The 21978-nt window shown below is 27.2% G+C and overlaps 1 protein-coding gene across 1 annotated transcript; it reads left to right on the forward strand.

Annotated features, from left to right (window-relative positions):
• Nucleotides 1-742: 742 nt before the first annotated feature.
• LOC135923912 (uncharacterized) lies at nucleotides 743-21698 on the forward strand. Its single transcript, XM_065458918.1, has 16 exons — nucleotides 743-796; nucleotides 841-957; nucleotides 1007-1137; nucleotides 8117-8203; nucleotides 12497-12593; nucleotides 13589-13731; nucleotides 14043-14163; nucleotides 15767-15996; nucleotides 16125-16224; nucleotides 16912-17177; nucleotides 17414-17493; nucleotides 18315-18428; nucleotides 18796-19050; nucleotides 19766-19896; nucleotides 20389-20494; nucleotides 21202-21698. Exons 2-16 carry the CDS (start codon nucleotides 895-897, stop codon nucleotides 21480-21482), a joined length of 2205 nt encoding a protein of 734 aa, XP_065314990.1. The 5' UTR covers nucleotides 743-796; nucleotides 841-894; the 3' UTR covers nucleotides 21483-21698.
• Nucleotides 21699-21978: the final 280 nt, after the last annotated feature.

The raw sequence follows: 21978 nt of genomic DNA on the forward strand, positions 1-21978 counted from the left end.
AACGAATTTTTAGAAAAGGAGGTATATATATATATAAATTATATGTACCAATAAATTTATTAGATTATATCAATAAAATTATTTTATGAAATTCTCATGGGTATTGACATTGAGAAATTTGAATTACAGAAACTTACAAAAATAATTGAAATATATAAAGATAATTTACATTTATTAATTAAGTGGCTATAAGTTTTATTAATTTATATTAAAATTATATTAGATATAAAACTGATTATACAACTGAAATATACTGTTTATATACAAAGAGTATTAATTGGCTCTTTAAATTATTAAATTCTATCATGAATTCAAATTTTTCCTACAATGATGAGGATATAAATTGTTTTATTGCAGGCATGATTGAGACTATAACTTTAATTATACAAACTAAAGAGATGTATTATTATTTTATCATTGGAATCACATTGAATAATAGTAATCTCAACCATTTACCTACTTTTTATATGATAAAATAGTTATATATGATAAATTCTGTTCTTATGTTGCCAATATCAGACAAAAAATTATTACAATTTCTTTAAATAAAGATGTAAAAAGCAATCTACAAACTATGTTAAAACATCAAAAGTTTAAATTTTATTTAAGCAAATATCTATACTATTCTAGCTTTTACTTATTGGAGCAAAAAAAGATTGTATGCAATTATCATATCGATATATACAATGGTGATTTTCAATTTTTAGAAATATTTTTAATATTACAAGTCACATTGTATCAACTAAATAATGCTGATGATATTATAGCCCAATTTAATCATTATGCCAAATTATATGTAAATTAATAATGATATATAAAACCCCTTATTACTTTTAATAGAAAATCCCGTATTGTTTAATATATTACCATATTCTCCAAAAATCTTTTGATAACATGCTAAAATATAATGATTGTAAGAATTGGGAGCTTAAATGGTGTGCATTTGCATTTTTAAAAGTAATTTATTTTATTCAAATAATTATTATTTAAATAAATTTAAATCAAGTTACCAAAAATTATAACAATGATGACCAAATTAAATAATGGGGTAGTCACTGCTAATAATTCTTTGTTACAAGCATTCAAGTTAATTGGTAAAAATACAGATCTTCTCAAAAATTTGCAAAGCAAATATAAGTAACAAACTTTTTTGACCTGATCACATTATATTTTGTATATTTTTCACTGTAAGACCTCATAAGTATTATTTTTCATGTAAGCTTAGATATGAAGGGTTGATAATTTCAATTTTAATAAGATAATAAGTCATTAATAATAACCGTTTACTCTAAGAATAGTCAGTTAGATCAAAATTTTTTATTTTCATTATACTATAAGTATACCTAAAACGAATTATTTGTTATTCGATTCATATTTTACGAATACGAATATCACAATTATTCTAATCCAATTAGAATAAGGAAAATATATTATTTGTCGAATAATTTTTTATCTATTATTCGATCAAATTATTCGAGATTATTCAATTAAAATAATTTATATTAATAAATATTGAAAAATAATCATAAATTATTAGTAGGAATTATTTGCAATTATTCCTATTTAATAAAATTTTCTAGTGGAATAATGAAGAAACATTTTATATTTCTAAAATTGTTGTTAACGGTTAATACAAAATTAACTTCCGAAAATTGTTTTATGATGGACAAAGAGAGTATTTATTTTTATATGCAATTTATAACACATATACAATTATAATAAACTAGTAGCCATCCCGTCAAGAATGACGGTCGAACCAGATATTTCTCCGTCGTTTGATGATGGAGAAATCATAAATTTTACTTTTTGCAAAAACTTTTTGTTTAAAAAGTTTGTTGTTGGTATATTTGTCTTCTACATGATATGAATATTATATTGATTTTACTACATTATATATAAAAATATTATATATATATATATGCTTCTATATTATCTTACTAATAAAATTTGTTTGTCTTTTATCCATAGTTAAATTTTACAAAATAAATTTAATATTCTATCTTTTTTAATTTATGGTTAAATAAAATTTTCGAATTGAATCGAATATACGACCAATCGAATCGAATAATCATTTTATTATTCGTACGAATACGAATAATTGCATTAAACGAATGGAGTTTGCAATGGTAAGGGTTTTAATAAATAAATGTTATTTATTATATATTTTATAAAATAGAACGAAACATTTGAATTAAAAATTAATAAATATGATGTGATAATTTTGAAATTAATAAAAACGATAAATTTTGATTTAATTTATTGAAACTAAACGCTATATAACATATGTCTTTTATTTTAAGTAATTATAAAAATTAATTTCTATATTTAAATAAATTCGGGCCTGGTCGGGCCGGTAAATTTTTTTAAAATAAATTTCGGGTTCGGGCCGGCAAAACTTTTCAAAAAAATTTTGTGTTCGGGCCGGACCGGGCTTGAAAAATTAGGCCCGATGCAGATCACTAATTAAAGTAGCTAATAATTAGTCGTAAATGGCGACGAATGGAGAAAATAATTCCTTAAACGGAGATAATTCCTTAAATGGAGATTCAGATTTGGCGGATAAAAGAAAATTGGTGGATTTATCAACGATAAAATTTGATAAATTCGATGGCGAATCTTCTATTTTTTGATATTTTTCTCAATGGGAAGCCAGTTTTCGGTTAAAAAACGTAAGCCCATCTCAATGTCAATATAAAGATAAATTTTTAACATTTTTTGGCAAATATTGAGTTGGTGGACCGTTCTTGTTATCTTGATTCGATTGACATTATCTCTTAAGGAAAATTAAATCAATATATTTAAATTTATTTAAACCGAAGTCAACAACTTTTGATTTTGTTAGACTACGGAGAACAACTGAAACCATAACTGAATTTGCAGATATAATTAGAACAATTGGCATGCGTTGTCATTATCTTAATGATATTGACGAGCGTTTACGTGATAAGTTTATGGTTGGCATGGAAATGCCGGAATTGTAAAGAGATCTTAGGGCTCTATATCCCGACGGTGTTGATAGAGATAATAATGAATTGACTTTCCAATTTATTTTTTATCTAGCATTAGCTTCTGAGCGAGCAGATAAAGAAATGGAAAATTAAAATATGCCTGTTGTTTATAAGATAAATGATAATAACAAAAGAAAATAATAATAATAATTATAAACATCCAATTAAAACGACTACGTTTGATAAAGGCTATAATAAAGTCAAGTATAATAATACATTTGATAAAGAGAATAATAAATACAAATATAATAATGATAAAGATTAAGATTATAATAAATTTACATGTTATAAATGTGGATTTATTCATAACCGAGAAGTGAGATGTCCAGCTACAAATGCGGCATGTAATAAATGTAAAAAAATTGGTCATTTTGCAGTTTGCTATAAATCAAAAAATTTAAATTATATGAGAGTGTCATCAAGTGATTCTATTCATAATATATGAAAGATTCAACAAAATCGAGAGAATCGAACAAAACTAACTGCAGAGTTAAATGGGTTAGATGTTGAATTTGATTTTGACACTAGTGCACAAGGGTCATTGATAGAAATTGATATATGGACAAGTATTGGTCGACCAAAAGTTAGGCCAACCAGTCCATTGACTGCATATGGTGATCATCCGTTAGTCGTTAAGGGCGAGACCCAAGTCAATGTTAGGATTGGATCACAGACAACTACCAGTAGTAATAATGAATACAACTGGGGACCTTTTTTCGGATTACCATGGATTATAGCATTCAATTTAGGAATGCCTCGTCAGGTTAAGATTAAACAAGTACCCAATTTGGTCAACACTATTGAAAAAGAAAAATGTTGCATAACACTAGATTCGAGATTTGATTAATAAACATCAAAAAATTTTTGATAAGATGGGACATATATGTGATTTTGCGGTGCGAATACATTTAAAGGATACCGCTGTACCAAAATCTTTTCCAGCCCGTAGGGTACCATTTCCACTTCGCAAAGCAATTTAAATGGAATTAGACCGATTAGTGGCTGCAGGATTATCGAAAAGATTGATTCGACTATAACTAGGGTACAGTGGTCAACGCCAACCGTAAATGTACGCAAGAGTAATGGCGATATTCGAATTTGCGCTGATAGCTACACTCAATCCGTGTTTATTGTTTGACCATCATGATATTCCTACCTTAGACGATTTGTTAGAGAAAATCCAGGGTGGTCTGTGATAGATCTGAAAGATGCGTATTTACAGATGGAAGTAGAATCGGAATCTCAGGAATTCCTAACGATAGTGACTCATAATTAGTATTTCCTTTACCGACGATTGCCTCCAGGATTGGCATGCATCTACTATATTCCAGAGATATATGGATGAGTTTCTAATATATTTCCAAATGACTGGTGTCTACTTAGATGACGTAATTAATACTGGTCAAAACGATGAGGAGCACATCAATAATTTGCGAATCATGTTAGACAGATTACAGACAGCAGGTCTTAAGGCGAAATGACGAAAGTGAGATTTTTACAAAAATCGGAATCATTTTTAGGGGTGATTATATATATTCGGTATACATTCTAATCCAGAAAAGGTGAAGGCTATCCGAAATGCACCAAAACCTAAAAATATACAACTTAGATCTTTTCTAGAACTCGTGAATTATCATGAACGTTTTATTCGTAATCTAAATTGTAAAGCGGCGCTATTACATAGATCGAGCGTAAAAGTACCTTGGCGGTGGACGAAAGATGAACAAAATTCCTTCCATGAGGTTAAGAAATTATGTCTTCCGAGGAAACGTTAATTCCTTATAACGCTCCGTTGCCTATAATTTTGGAATGCGACTCATCTGATTCAGGATTAGGGGCTGTGTTGTTACATCAATTAGTAGACGGAAGGACAAAACCTATTTCTTTTGCGTCACGTACTTTATTAGAATCAGAGAAACACTACGCTCCGATTGATAAAGAAGCTCAAGCACTTTTATTTTGTATTGAAAAATTTCATTCATTTATTTATGGAAGAAAATTAATTACTTCGAACTGATCATAAACCTTTAGAGCGATTATTTGGGGAGAAACGCGATTTACCTAAAATTTCTAATAACACGATGGGCCTGGAAGATGGCTTTTTATGATTTTACAATAGAATATAGACCTGGTAATGAAAATTTAATCGCCGACATATAATCAAGGCATTCGATATTAGACATAGAAGAGAATCGAGATTCTATACATGCTATGGATATTCGAAATATTAATTTGGATGATATGCAATTGTCAGAAAATATTATATGAAAAGAGTCTTAACAAGATGTAATATTAAAAAAAGTAGCAATTCACATTCAGCAAAGTTGGCGAAACTTTGATAAAAAAATTGTTAGTTTCTATAATCGACGGGAAGAGCTTTCTGTCGATAGTGATATAGAATGGAATGGAATATTGGTTATTCTAGTAAATTAAGAAATGCAGTGTTAGGAATGATTCATCGGGGACATCCAGGGGAAAATATAATGAAATCTATTTTTAGATTGTATTGTTGGTGGCCCAGATGTGATATAGAAAATTTATTCAAAATATGCTCTGGATGCCAGAAAAATAGACCTAGTATTCAAGAAGTACCTCTATATTCTAGGACTATTGGTAAGGAATTTTAGGATTAGTATTGTTAAACGGCTCATTTTGAGCCGATTTTTATAAACGGCTAACTCAATATTTTAACCAGAAAAATATTATGCAAGCTCTAAGATTTTTGTTCAAAGGTGGAACAAAGACATGAACTTCTATCAACAAAATCTCAAGGCTTATACAATATTTTTCGGTTGGTATAACTTTCATATAAATAATTGCGACTTTATATGGTTAATGAGTGAATGTATGGAGATATTCTAAATACCAACCTAATTTGCTAAATACCGACCAAAATATATTAAAATGTAATAAAACTCTTATTATTTAATATATTAATACGGAATCACGTGGTCGAGTCCGGCCTCCTATATATTATCCCCCCCAAGGATGGAACCACCAAGTTAGAATAAGAAAAAAAACATGACCATTTCCGGGATTCGAACCCGGGACCATGGGATAAGTAAGCCAAGCTCTTGCCTACTACGCCATAAAGGCTTTCCAAAAATCACGATTTTTCAAATATATATTATAAATACGTTTAATTTTTTATAACCAATGGGTATAAAGTCGCAATTATCACAACCAATCATAAAAAAGTCGCAATTTTTTATATGAAAGTTAGGGAAACGATATTTTTCTGGCTAAAATATTGAGTTAGCCATTTTTAAAAATCGGCTCAAATCGAGCCGATTAACAACATTACTTGGGAGCGAATCCATAATAATTTTGCTGGACCAGTAGATTCGCGATATTAGCTAATTAGTGTCGATTCCAACTCTAAATGGTTAGAAGTTGATCTAATGCTGAATACCTTTGCTGATGCTATGATTTAACTATTAAAAAAATGGTTTGCTAGGTTTGAAATACCCAAGTACACTGTGTCAGACAATGGACCACAATTCTTATCTAGGGAATTTCGTAGGTATTGTGATTTAAATAACATACATCATATACGTTCGGCACTTTATCATCCAAAAACTAATGGATTGGCTGAACGTACAATACGAACTTTGAAAGATCAATATTATAGACCAGAGAGTCAATTACTGATCTCAAAGAAGCTATGATACAAGTTTTAACAACCTATCGATTGGGGTTCTCTCTTAAAAGTTAAAATGCTCCTTTTCCTTTTATTGTCATATTTATTTTATTCTTTTCCTAAAATAAACTTTTTTGCAAGTATGATGAGATAATTTATTTTGTTTATCAATCATTTTATTTTATTAAAAGTAATGTTCTAAATTTTTTCAGAAATGGGTGAGCGAGGGTTAAGAAATTTTTTTAATAAGCAGATGGGCGTTACACATAAGCGAGCGAACTATATTTAAACCTGATGGGTAAGTTTTTTAATCAAAATTATGAAATTTTTAAAATAAAATTAAACAACAGGGCTAAAATCTTTCCATTGAATACCATTAATATATATATACATATGTGTTACAAATTTATTTTAAAAAAGTTAAAATGAAATAAGACATTCGAGTCTTTCCTATATGACAGTAAACATAGTAGTATAATCCTATTAATGCAAAAAATGTTAGTTATGAGGTCTTTCAATGAAGATTAATGCTGGCTTGCTAAACTATCTTTTAAAAGGATCCCTATCCTTTGTTATTAGATTGATATATATTCTTCAATTAGACTATTTTTCGTTAATTTGAATTCCTTAACAGTGTAATCGTCTATTAGAATTTCTCTGCAAACCTACGACCCCATAAAGGTTTACGGGTCTCAAGAAAAATTATTCAGTTGCAAAATAATAACCATCTTAATTTTTTTGAATACTACCTCCTATAATGACATTTGATAAATTATTTGGGAAAAAAAAGTAATCATTATGTTTCCCGCAATTTGAACTTAGTTACCCATTAAGATGGCTATCTAGACATGACGCCATTTCCTTCGATAATTATAATACTCAATACCCGATTCAAACTTAATTAAATATAGACTAACGCGGTTGCTTTGACCCCCCCCCCCACCCACTCTCTCGCAGAAGATTATTGATTTTATTCTAACAAAATAAGATATTAGTAAAGCTGAGGAAAGGGTAAAATATTAATTTTGAATAATTGTATTGTCTTCTTCTTCCATTAACATTAATAAACCCTAATTAGATATAGATATGAATTAAAGATAAAAAAATAGAAATTCCAAAGGATGCTAAATTGTGTAGTAGTGGAGTATAGTTAGATTTTTAAAATTAATTAATTAAAATTTTTCAAATAATATTGTGTAATTTATTTATCTTAAATGTTTGCAAAATAAATTTTTTTTAAAAAAAATATCGCCGATCCAGGCAATTCTCAAAAAAAGGATCGCTTTTATTCAGATTTGAAATGCTCTTCAAAATGAAAAATCTTTAAAGATTTTTGATTTTCAAAATTTGGTTTTATTTACAAGTCAAGTCATATAAAAATTGTCCTAGAAAATTTTATTATATCAAAAAAAAATTGAAACTCTTTCATTATATTATTAAAATTAAAAAGAAAATTTTTTTATTATAGTGAAAATATATTCGACTTATTACTACAAAAATTATTGAATATGGAGACTTTGACTTCGGATGATTATAGAAGTTTGGACTTTGTCGGGTAAGTAAATTTGAATTTTTAATATAAATTTATTTAAGAAATTATTATAAATATACTAATTTATTCAATAAATATTTATATCTTGTTTCATTCACAAATGTTAATCAATCATTTTATAAAGATATTTTAAGTATAATTATTATGTATAAATTTAGCTCATTAGTGGAGTCCCAAATGATTGACTTGTTTCCGATCTTTTTGACTAATTAATGGGATGTTACTTGCTGGTATACCTTTTTATCCCTAAATGGACAAAGCTGATAGAAAATACCGGGTTGAGTTATTTTATTAATTAGCTGACCTGGGTGAGAGTCGGAGAAATTGAAATCGTTAATGATATAAAAGAATACAGTGTAGGCCTATTCAAAAACGTATGGAATATTGAATTATTCGTTTTGGTTTATTTTGGGCGAATGGAATAATTTTTTATTCGTATTTGTAGGAATATTAAAATTTACTATCTATATTCGATTGGTATAATTATCAATACAAAAGTATTCAATTTTTTTTAAGAATTCAATAAACGGATAATTTATTATTCAATTCGTATTTTTTTGTAAATAAGCCTGGAATACAATATCGTATGTGGTGGTTTCAAAAATTTAGTTGAGTTTAGCTTAAAAATATTACCGAGGCCTCCAAATTTTGCATGTAGATTGCATAAAAGTGTGTTTCACTTTTTACAAAATATTGAGGCATATTTTTTTGACTAAAATCTAATTTAGCCGTTTTAAAAAATCGGCTTAATCGAGGTATTTGACAATACTAATCGTATGCTAACGCTTCCATACTTCAAAGGGAAATAGCATAAATTGGGGTAGTTCTTAATAATATTAATTGTGAGTGGTCATCTCCATCCACTCAAATTAACCTTGCAATTCATCTCGAACATCAGGCCAGCCAAAATCGAGCTTGGATCAGGCGAAAAATATGTAAAATAACATATAAAATAATGTTTTATCAAATGAAAATGATATTTAGAATTTATATATAAGTACAAAGGAATTAGTGATTTTTACGTGTAATGTATGGCTTTGTATCTGTTTATTACGAAATTGGAGTCATAACTTTATCCTATATAATTATTGTTTTCGAGAAGCTTCTATTGCTTAGACGGTGAGTGCGTGTATTTTTTAATCCGATAGTTTTAGGTTTGGATCCAGCTAGGATCAAATTTTTTTCTGAAGCTAACTAGGTGGTTCCTTGCTTCGGAGGATTATATATGGAATATCGGAAGCGACTGCATGAGTTAATATATATTATTAAATAAGTATCTTGTTGCATTTTAAAATTCGGACGTTTTTTAATAAATTGTTATATGGCTACCAACTCTTTATATCATTACCAATTTTTACTTCATTTATCTTTATAAAAATATGTTTAATATATTTTTTAGTTAAAAATTTCGGGCCCGTGTCTAAAATAGAATTTGGGCTCGGTCCTAAGCATTTAAAAATATTTTGAACCGGCGCGGGCTCGCTTTTTAATTTTTGGGAAGGCCTAGCTCAGGCCGGAAAAATTGAATTTACAGGGCTTTAACAAACTTCTCAAACGGAATTTCTATTAAAACATATCAATAGGTCTTTCAGAACTTGTATATTTAGAAATCCCCATTGGTGGCCCGATACAAGTATTTAACCAACATTTAAGTCTAATATTAAAATTTCTCCCTTCTCATTTGTTCTTTCTAAAAAAAATATTTCTACCAAAAACTTCTTTACTATCATCCACAATATTTTGCATTTATATATATTTATCCTCATGAAATCTTAATATGTACCTGCAAGACGTTTTATAATATAAAACTTTCTTCCTTATTATATTATATATGCAAGCAGGGGCGGACTGGCCATAAGACCAGGTGGGCATTTTGCCAACGAGGCCGCGAGAAAATGCCGATTTTTGAGGCCGATCAGTGGGAAATATCAAAATAGAGGCCGATCAGAAAAAAATATTATTATGTTCACATTATTTTCTCTTATCATTTATTTATTTTTAATGATATCTCTATGATTTGAATATCACATTCCTTGAAAATTGTCATGTCGTTTATTATATTTTAATGCATAATATATCATAACGTCGCTTGACGCTACACATCATTACTACGTTCTTTTCTTTGTTTTTTTTTCAAATGAAGTGAAAACGCTTCCGTTTGAATAGAGTGAAAGCTAAGTATTTATTGTAGAAATAATATAGCCAACATTTCTTGTTCTTAATTCATTGAAATCAAATAATATCTAGGTCGGTGAATCAGATTAAACGATAGATGCTTGGGTGAAACAGAATAATTCATCTGGCCAAAATAAGTTGAGAAGGCTGCAAAAAATAGGTGAGATAAGGTGGTGAACACGTGAAAAAGCCCTTAGATGGATATAAAAGAGAGCTTGCTCCTAATAACAATAAAGGCACTTCAATTTATAATAGATAATAAATAATGACAAAAACTTTATAATTTATGTAAATTTAAACTCTAAGTACAGCTATAATATATTTGCAAATTTTTAAAATAATGGGGCCACTGTCATATTATTGTTAAACTAAAAGATTAGGTACTTTGTCAGCATGGAAAATGAAAGAAGATGCTAAATCTTCTGTATCATCGATTATTACAAAGCAATAAAATGGCTTCTAATTTAAATAAAACATTTTCATATTTATAGCTCCCGGAGAGTATCTGAATACAAAATGCTATGTAAAAAGATCGAATAGGAAGAGCGAAGAGAATATATAGTGACAAATTCCAAAATGAACGTCCTCAAGAATCGATTGACCTTTATTGGTTTAAACTATTTCGTTCTATAATTGATCAAATTATAAACAGCTTGTCGGAACTATTTTCTGCGAATTGAGAGCTTATCTTGAATGTGCAATATTTGCATCCAAGACATTTTGATGAAATAAATAGTAATGGTATTTCTGCAAAGGCCTTGGAAAAACTGGCACAATTGGCATATATATTGAGTGTTAAATTTCATAACGAATTATGTTCATTTGCCAGTGTATTCAAAGATTTGGTAGCAGAATTAAATGAAACGGACGATAATATCATATGTACAAGTTAGGAGTCAAAAGAAGAAGATGGAATATTACAATATGATAATAAATCAGAGTGTGATAATAAATGTAACAAGTGTTTAATATGCGTGTATGAAATTCTTAAAAGATACAATATGCATACAAGTGACTAATTTATTTTTGGCTTATGAATACATTTTAACTTTATCATTTACGCAGGTTAATTGCGAAAAAGTATTTAGTAAATTAAAAATTATAAAAATAAGCTGAGAGCTAATATTGACCAAGAAAAATAAGAAGCGTTTTTAATGATGTAAGTTGAAAGAGAACTATTAGCATAGATTGAACTAGAAGATATTCCTTTATATTTGCGTAAAGGTTCAAAGTTAATGAAAGATTTATTAACGTAAAAATTATATATTTTCTTAATTCTTTTATTAGAATCTTATTAATATTATTTACAATATGATCGGTGCTGATTTTTAAAAGTGCAGCAATTTTATTCTCTGTAATATTGTATAACTACAATAATTTTATATTTATAATTAATTGATTTAATATATTGAGTATGCATTTTTTTATATTTAACATGTGATGTATGATTTTTGCAATATCGTTGTAAATCTAATATAAAATATATATTTTCAATTAATATTATTTTATATAGGTAATGAATATGATTTTAGATGTGCATTTTTTAAAAATAAAATATATGATTATCGTATAATATACTATTCTTATTTTTACTAAAAATTTAAATCGTTTGAACTTATTTTCAAAAAATAATAAAAATCATGTATATCAAAGAAGCCATTTAAGGGAACCCGGTCGAAGACCGGGCAAATGCGGGGCAAAATCACCGAATGGGGGCGGAGCCCCCATATAAATGAGGCCGCTAAATGCCCACGAGGCCGTAGCTTCGCCAGTCCGCCCCTGTATGCAAGTAGTTAATACATCAATGCCATAGTTTTCTAATTCCGATCATATTTTCATTTTTATCTTCTAGACTCTAATCAGAAGTATTTATCAAATAACTTAAATACCAGACTTTCAGCTTTGTCCATTTGTAACATACCTGAAAATACATCACGTCGAATAATCCTGCTTTCACAGTTAGCACAAATTCGCGGCGAAGTATACAAACATTAATGTAAAATTATCATATTTTATATACTTCACCACGATTTACGTTACACAGGGGTAAGCCTTGTCTAAAAATAGACAACCCAATTATTTTTTATTGCATTGAAGAATATACTGTAAAAATTTTTTTAGAGTGAATAGTAGCAAAGAATCTAATAAAAATGAAACGACTCAATCATCTCCTCAACTCATCTTGAAAGTTGAATCGACAGTTGTAAACATATTAAAGGTCCAACAATATTATTTTTATGTAATAAATAAGGTTAGCTTTTTTGCCGGTCGGTGATGTAGTAACTTTTATCTTTTACATAATATTAGTTTTTCATTATTTTTACATATTTTTTAAACTTTTTTCTGAAATATTTGAATTTTAGTAATTATTTTAAATTAACCTATAGGGAATATAACAGATGGTGTTATCCGAGCATGGTGATTTCTTCTCAAATAATTTTAAAACAAATAAACTTGGATATTTGAAATTTTAAACCATAAATGTATTTTAATAAGATGCTTCAATTCAGCGGTTCTAAAAATGTTTCGCAGAAATCAATTCCACCATGGAAAGGCATTTAGATCTAAATAAATGCCTTTCAATAACGCTACAGCCTATGACATTGACTACAGCTGACTTATAATATATGTACGCCATAGACCTTTATGGGCCTTAATTTTTTGATCAAGGCCCGCAGTAAAGATAATGTTTGGGCCTGGCCCATTTTAATATTAAGAAATTCTCAACCTGGCATAGGCCAATGGTAAGTTTCAAAAAGATTTCTTTGCCCGCCCTAAGCCCATATCCAAAAATTTAATTTATTATATATAATAAAAAAAATAAACAATATTTAAGTGTATTTAGGCAATCATTTTGTTTGCAATACTGAAATTTATTATTATCAGAAGAATATTTTTTTAAGTTAGGAACTGTTTTGAATAAGCTAAATTTAAATAGATTTAGACACAGGCCCGGCCCATATCTATATTAAAAATATTGAAAAACTAGACCCGCTAGAAAATATTATATTAGGCACATACCCTGCCCGTGATGGTCTCTTATGTACACATTTAATAAATGAACCGTCAGCTTATGTTAATAATGTCATTGAATATTACTCAATTTTGTAGGCGCGCGAATATTTAAAAAAACTATAAATTAGATTTAAAAATATATATTATATAAAAATGACCATATTTGAATGAAATAATTTTTTTTACTTTATATAATAGACTTTTGATTTAGATTGCTCAAAAAACATGGAACCGATTTTAGAAGTGATGTGCCATACTATCATTAAAAACAATCTCGATATAATCTTACTAGTGGCTGTTAATACTGACACGTTACCCGTATTGTTTCGTAAATTAATTAGGTTATTTTTTGAAAAAATTAAAGTTTATTTTTCATGAAAACTTATATTTTGGCACAGTAGATATATTATAACTAATTCTATAAAGTAATGAATGGCGGTATCTTTTTATTTGCGACATTAAAGATGACTTTTTAGCAAGTCACTAGCCCAATTTATCATCCCCTATAAATTGGACATTTTGTGTTCATAAATAGTATGATAATATATTTATTGGTGATAAAATTTTTTCTCCAATTTAACAATAATTTTATCAGTTTTGTATATAATGTATTTATTTAAAAAAAAACGAATTTTATGAATCTTTTTGTAAGATTTCTTGAATACAGCAAGGAAGCTTTGGCTGAAGGGAGTAAGTCCTCCAATTCAAGGGCTTTGCTATACGATATCTCCTTCCTCATCCTAATCCACATCATACAAACATACGGGATTCAGGTATGTTATTTTATATAAGATTTTTGAAAAGTTATTATTAACTTTTAACGTTACCTTGTAAAACCATTATACTATATGCCAATGGTGAAGCATCCATAGATGTAAAGGAAGCATTTCTTCTTTGTAATTTTTCTCAAAAATTTATCAAATATAATTAATAACAGGGCTTCGGTCAGCGTAATATTTTGGCTAGGTTCGTTTCAGACTTATAACCAGATAAAAATTGTAAATCCTGTTCGGTTCAAAGTGGGATCGGCTGAAATAAGTTCGGTTGGGTCATAGAAATGTCATCAAAATTTTTTAAATATCAATTAAAAAATTTAAAATATTATTCAATTTTTTAAAGATATATGTTATTTTATTCTAACTATACTAAAACAAAATGTATTATAATGTCTATCAGACTTAGGCTGGTTAATTTTTTAGGCGAATTTTTTGGCCAGCATATTTTTAATATCTATATCGAGTTTTCCCCCAATGTCAATTAATGTTCTTATATCGGCTGTTAATTTTTATAACAACCATTTTATGAATCAAACCCCAGTGTCAATTAATGCTCTTATATCTCTACTCTTTGGCTATTTATTTTTATAACAACCATTTTATAAATCAATCATAAATATCTTATTTAATTTTTGTAAATTTACTATTTTATTTATAGATTTAGTAATTTAATTAGAAAGCTCTAAAAATATGAAATAAGCATATTGTATTTAAAATAGTATTAATCAAAATCAATATATTAGCTTGAAATTTAAAAAAAAATAAAAATTTGGATACTCTGGCTGGCCATTAAAATTTAACCAAAAGATCCCGGCCCGTGTAATTCCCGTTATATTTTTTACCCAAATTTATGAAGAAATTGATTATCGAAAAAGGAGGGAACACCATCTTGAAAAAAATACTTGCATTCATAATGTTTTTATCGTTACATATGAAAAATATGCTTGGCACACTGGATTATGAATTCCAAACATTTCATCACTAATTAAAATTATTCCCAATTTTATTTAATTTACACAAGCTGGTAACCGAATTAAAGTAGTGTTTCGAAACGATGCTTAAAAAAGAAAAATCAATAAAATACTGCATTTATAATGTATACCAAATTAATGAAAAGTTTTAAAGAATTTTTTTAAATTATCCAAATTAATCGACTTACTTTGACTCCAACAACCACAAATGCCAAGCGGAAACGTTTATCTTCGAAAAGGATAAAAATTTATTTCAGAAAGATGATATAGTCAAAATCGATTATCCAATATATATCGATTTCAATTTAAAAGTAATTAAAAAGTTTTAAATCTAACAATTTTTATAATTCAGTATATTTGAATATTTTATTCAAAGACAAATTCCGCTTAATTATACATCTTGATACTTTATATAGTTTGTTAATAAAAAAAACCATAAAGAATTGGCTTCCCTAGTAGTAAACTTGATGCTTAGTCATTGCTATATATCTTTCTCATTGTAGTCTTCCTATTCATTTTTTTTATATAATCCTTATAATTTTTTTCTAAATATATATATTTGTTCTATTATTTTCTTTCAAATATCAACTTCTCTTTATTTATTCAAAACTATCAAAATATTTTGATAGTGTCTGGAAAGCTTTAAAGATCCTTTGGCTGGAAATAAAACAGGAAATATAGATATAACGAATTCATTTTTTCACACCTGGTGTCGCTATTTTATGGCCATACCCCGTTACCAATCTATCGATGCTTACAAATTGACTAACCACCAAGATCCATTCAAACATAGGGATAAAAACAAAGTCGAGGCTTATTTATCCATGTTTCTGGCGCCCAATTTTGATTTCAAAACTATGTATGAATAAGTAACTTATAAATGAATAACCTTTATTAATTTTTTAAATGAGAAGGGGGGGGGGGGGGTTTAAGATCAAAGAATATTTTATTTTTTCTTTCTGTATTATATATGAACATATATTATAGGTTAATGAAATGGAACGATTTGAGTTGCCAAATTCCTTACGTTTTTTACGAACTATTTTTAGCCCTGAAACAAGGCGTCGTCAATAAGGAGACACTTTTTGTAAATCAACTTTATAACTTTTATACACCCTCATTTTATTTTATACAACTATTTAATGGTAATATTTTTATCAAATTTATTCCAAAATTCGCTCTTCTTAATTTATGATTGTGAATTCTAGTCACAAAAACAGCTTTAAGGTCATCCTTATTTGACTTATTACTAAACAGCCAGCTATTTAGCTTTGACTAAACAGCCTAAAAAGTAATAGATAATACGAAAAATAACAATTCCACCAAATACTCAAAGCTGAACCTATGCTAAATAGCATTAAGCATCAAAATTAAGAATCAAGACACGGCCGAACCTCTTTTGGTTTTTTTTTAAATATAGATTTTGACATAAGGAGATAATACCTTTAAAATATGCTTATAGATAAACTTTTTCCTATTTTTTTAAGTCTAAAAATCACTATTCAGCAGAAAGCTATTACAAATTTTAAAAATATATTTTGGCGATAGTATTTTAAATAATTATATGAATTAACTCATCATAAATAATAACTAACCTGTGGGTAAACCACAAAACACTAAAAGTAATTATAAATGAGTGCATTGCAAAGTTTTTAATATATGGAATTCAAATTAAAAAAATAAACCAATACTTATAAAATAAAATAGAGCGGAAAAAGTTTACAAATCCAAAAAAATATATACTATTTAATATTATATTTGTGTAAATCTCTAGGGAATACTCGATAAGATAAAGCAAAAGGTGTTTTCACTGACCATATGCATTTTCGTGTGGACTCGGTTTTATCTCCCAATAATAGATATTGAATTGTATGAATACGTCAAGGGACCTTTGCTCGAATATTTTCGATTGGATGTGAACCCACCTAAAGGCGAATCAAGAGATGCCGAATCAAACAATTGCTCTAAGAATGAGTCCACTGCAAATACCAATTTTTTTATGAACGAAACAAATCATATTAAAATATCTTTCCAGGATAGGTTTACATCATATTGTGTATGAATGAATCGATCAAATAATTAAGATATTTTTGAGTTTGTCAAGAATATTGTTTTAGAAATTTTGAAAAATACGGTTGGTATTTTTTATATATTGTTATTGGCAATTCGATTACAATTATTTATTAAATGTTTTAGCCAAATAAAACTATATCACTTTTATCTAACATAAACTAATAATATCTTAATTTTAATATATTCTTTTATTTATGCATTAGATGGCTTCTCACCAAAGAGATAGTTTCAACGATGGACAGGATCATTCAAACACAAGATCATGAAGGAAAAAAAATAAAAGGTTTTAAATAAATTTAAAATGAGATATTTGATGGGCCTCTTAAGTTTTAAATTTTAAAATCAAATAAAAAACCAAAAAAACGAATTATTTTATTATTTTTAAAAAATAAAACTAAACTTTAAAAAATAGTTAAATTATTTTATTTTTGAATTATCAGCTGAAAATTTTAATTTAATTGAACTTTAATTTTAATCTCATGATTGATTTAAAAAATTATTTTCCTTATCTACATTTGAGGATTACTAAAATAAAACCAATATTAACCTGCCAATTTTTTTATATTTTATTTCTTACTTTGAAGCATGAATTTGATCTTAATTAACATGTACATTGATAAAAAGGTGTAAAAAGCATTTAAACATTGATAACTACACAGAAGGCAACGATAAAATATTTTAATTTCTTTTAATTTATTAACAAATATATATCTATCTATTTGATAAATTTCTATTCTATATATATATTTTTTATATTTTGATTATTTACATATACAAAATTTAAGAAAATAAAGAATTTATTATAAGGTTAAAGAAAAAGAATTTATTTTGTTTTTACATATAACAAAGTAAAAAAAGAAAAATTAACAAAGTAAGAAAATAAGAAAATAAGATTTTGTTTTTAAGGTTAAATAATTTAAATGACCTTAAAAAGTTTTATCTTATATTTAACAAAAATAAATTTGATTGAAAAATTATTTTAAGCCTATTAATTAATATATTTATAAAACATTAAGTACTAAATGTATTGCTCTTCTTCTTCGTTCCCCTTTTCCAGGTTTACTTGGGTAATCCATTTTTCCTTCTAATCATAATGTAATTTAGATAATAAACAATCCCATCATCAGGATTACGAATATCTATTTCAAGTTATCAAAAACGGATCGGAGGAAACCGCGCCTTACGAAAATATTATTAACAAATGGAAGACACTTTATAGTAAATTTATATATTAACTTTGTTTTTTTAAAATATGGTGATTATTTTTTATTATATTTAACAATTTATTATTGATTTTTATTTATTAAAAAAATTGAAATCGATTTGTTGATAAAATATTTTCTAGCTAAAATATTTATTTGAAAATGCAACTATAATTTTCAAAAAGAGACTACAGCACGCCTATAATAATAAGAACTAACGACGCCATTAGATAGAAGGATTTATATAAAACTTCGATGTTTAAAAAATTTGCTAAAATTTATATAAGTAAAAGAAAGCCTTAGAGAAATTCCGAATCACATTCATGATATTAAATTTAATAGTCTATAATAATGATAAATGTCCTTTTGTTCGAACTGAAAAGGTAATTTAAATGATCCGCAAGTGGCCCGAAACCTAATTCAACCCTCACTTCTATCCGAATTATTCGACTCGATAATGAAAGAAGCTCACTTCCTAAACAAGGTATCCCATCTTCATCCCACTAAACCAGGCGGCGGGGTAATATTGGATAATTGCTTTTTGGATTTTTTCAATAACGAGAAAGACCAAATAATCGGCATATGCTCTTTGGACTTTAGGGCTTCCGCGCTCTATTTTGCTCATACTTACCACTCATGTTAAGAAATAAATTACATATCTTGATAATTTGTTATGATATAGATATACTACTTTAAAGTTGGCTATACATTTTAAAATACACGATTTTTTTTTAAAAAAAATTTGATTCGAACAATCAAAGGATAAGAGTTTTTAGCTATAGCCACTATGCGCTTCTTTATCTTCAGATTGGAGATTTCCTTTTTAATATATCCGGCTATAAATTTTGACGAAAAAACAATATTTATAAAGCTGTTTTATGAATATCAATAAATGGCTCGATTTGAGCCGATTTATAAGAACGGCTAACTCAATATTGTTGCCAGAAAAATTTTGCCTAAACCTCGAGATTTGGCTAATATATGTCGAAACCCTTGTGCCATCTTTGATATAATCTTCAGGCTTTTGTAATATTTTTTGGATAAAATATTGCGTTAGTCGTCTTTTAAAAACTTGCTCAAACCGAGCTGTTATACAATACTATATCAATGTCTATAATTTTTAAAAAAACTAAAAAATAATGCCCAAACTGCTTTTCTGAATAAAATTTAGGATTAAGAACAAAAATTAAGTTTAGTTAGGACGCTACCTACCTGTTTTTCAAGTAATACTTTTACATTCAAATTTTTATTTCTTCTCAATTGTCCAGAGGAATGTTCCCGAGCTCTCTGGAATTTTACAATCCTAGACAGAATTATTTAATTAATTTTTTTTTATAAAAATAATAATTTAAGGGCTGACTAGAAAAGATATGAAAAGGGTATTAATGGAACCCTTTTCTCATTTCCTCAATGACATATTGATAAGCGTTGTTTCTTCGGCGTTTGTTTACCTTCAATGTTCCTCCTTGGATAACCCCATTCAAGTGCGTTCCGCATTCTATGATATTATTAAATAATGGGCTTTTATTTAATTTATCAAAATATATTTTTTTTATAAAGAAAAATAAAATAAAGTAAATTTTTTTAAAAAAAATGAATACTTATATTTTAAAACCAATCCAGAACTTATTTTATAATTTTTCTTAAATATCCAAGCAGTTAATTTCTTACTTTTTCCAATCCACCCCAATATCGGTCCCTATTTTATACCTATGCTTATGCTTATATTTCAAATTAAGAATTTTTTTAAAAAATCAATTCAATTTTTACAAGCCACCTTATCTATTAATACATAAATGCAATAAAATTCTTAATTATTTCTTAAGCATGGAACTACCCTAGTAGTTAACATAAAGTGTTTAGTGACAAACCGATTTCCTATAAGAGACATCATACCAGAAATACAAATTTTACTAAAACTTTATGTTATATTTTAAAAAAGATAGGAATTTTTTTAAAAAAATATCGTTTTTTAGATATACATACCTGAAAAAATTTTGAATCACTATTCTTACAAGCATATTATTACAACGTCGAATCCCACTAACGAAATAGTTATGGAGTTGCTTGATTTTATATTAAGTAATATATTTTAAATATATATTATTAACCACAATAAAGTTAGTAAGAGGTCTGTAGGTGAATCCAACATTTTAAAAAATATCGATTTTTTTATTCCATATCAATTTTAAATTCCTTGAAAAATATTAAGCAGACTCGGACAACAATATGAACGGGCTATTATATCGCATTTTACCTTGAGTATCTTCTTAAATTTTAGATAATCATTTTAAATCTGCAAACAAAGGCTGTTACTTTTTTCTCCTGTGTTTTATTCCTAATTACCAATATTTTTTTCAGTTTAATAACAACATTGTCAGTATTTATATAAATATATCAGTATCTTGAAGCTTAGTATATAAACTTCAGTAAATATAATTTTTCAGTATTTTGATTCTTCAGTAAACATATTTTTATTATATTACCAGTAAAATAAGTACATTATATAATCTGCTAGAAAAATCCATTATTAAAATTTAATTAAATCTATATTTAAAGATTTTTGACAGATTTATTTTGACTTATAAAAACATTATTTTTTTACTGAATGAAAAAATACCTATCAATTTTGCATTTAATACTGATATTCTAATTTTTTTATACTGATAAAAAAATACTGAGAATTTCATAAAAATACTGGAGGTTTTAATTATTCGCCCTTTACAAAATAAATGATACATTATATAGTTAAAAATTATATAATCAGTTTTTTTTAATTTTTTTCAAAGAACAATTATGCCAAACATTCGCAAATATAATTTCAACGAAAGAAATCGACTCCTCTAGTTCGACAGTATTAAATTTTTTGTTAAAAATTTCGAGTTTGGACAAAGACACGAAAAATTACTTTCTCAAACACATTTCCCACGATCTGATAAAAAACACCTTGGATTGGTTCCCCCAATATTTCACAGAAGAAATTATATTTTCGCTCTACGATATCAATGATAAAAAAGGTTTGGAACGAACATCTCAATTGTTATACAAATATTATCAGAATCTCAAATAAAATTTTATTCCAGAATCAATTGAAAATTAATATATAAAGGTATTCTCTAGGGCTGTATCGATTCATATCTTTCACCGATCCTATCCGATATTCATACTAAATTTATTCGATAACCGATCTGATATTTAGAATTATTTTTATTTACCATCTATCTTTAGACTGATATCATAAAATAATCAATATTTTCTAAGCAAAACTAATATCTAACTATAAATTATGGACAAAACAAGAAACACCTTAAAATTTTTCGTTTAATTGTCAAGACAATATGTGATTATCGGGAAGGATATAGTGTATCTCGTTTTTTTAATTTCCCGAAAGTTAATCATTACATTTAAATATGGGCAATGTTTATGGCTTAATGTGACTAGTTATATTTCTAAATCCTTTTCTTGTTGCAAATAATATAACAAAATATAATATCATGATGATTTTTAGAAATTAATTTATTTCAAATTATTCGATTTTTTTAAAACATTAAAAATAAATTGAAATA

This window comes from Gordionus sp. m RMFG-2023, chromosome 2 (assembly GCF_954871325.1).
Source record: "Gordionus sp. m RMFG-2023 chromosome 2, tfGorSpeb1-WG-v2, whole genome shotgun sequence".
NCBI lineage: Eukaryota > Metazoa > Nematomorpha > Gordioida > Chordodea > Parachordodidae > Gordionus > Gordionus sp. m RMFG-2023.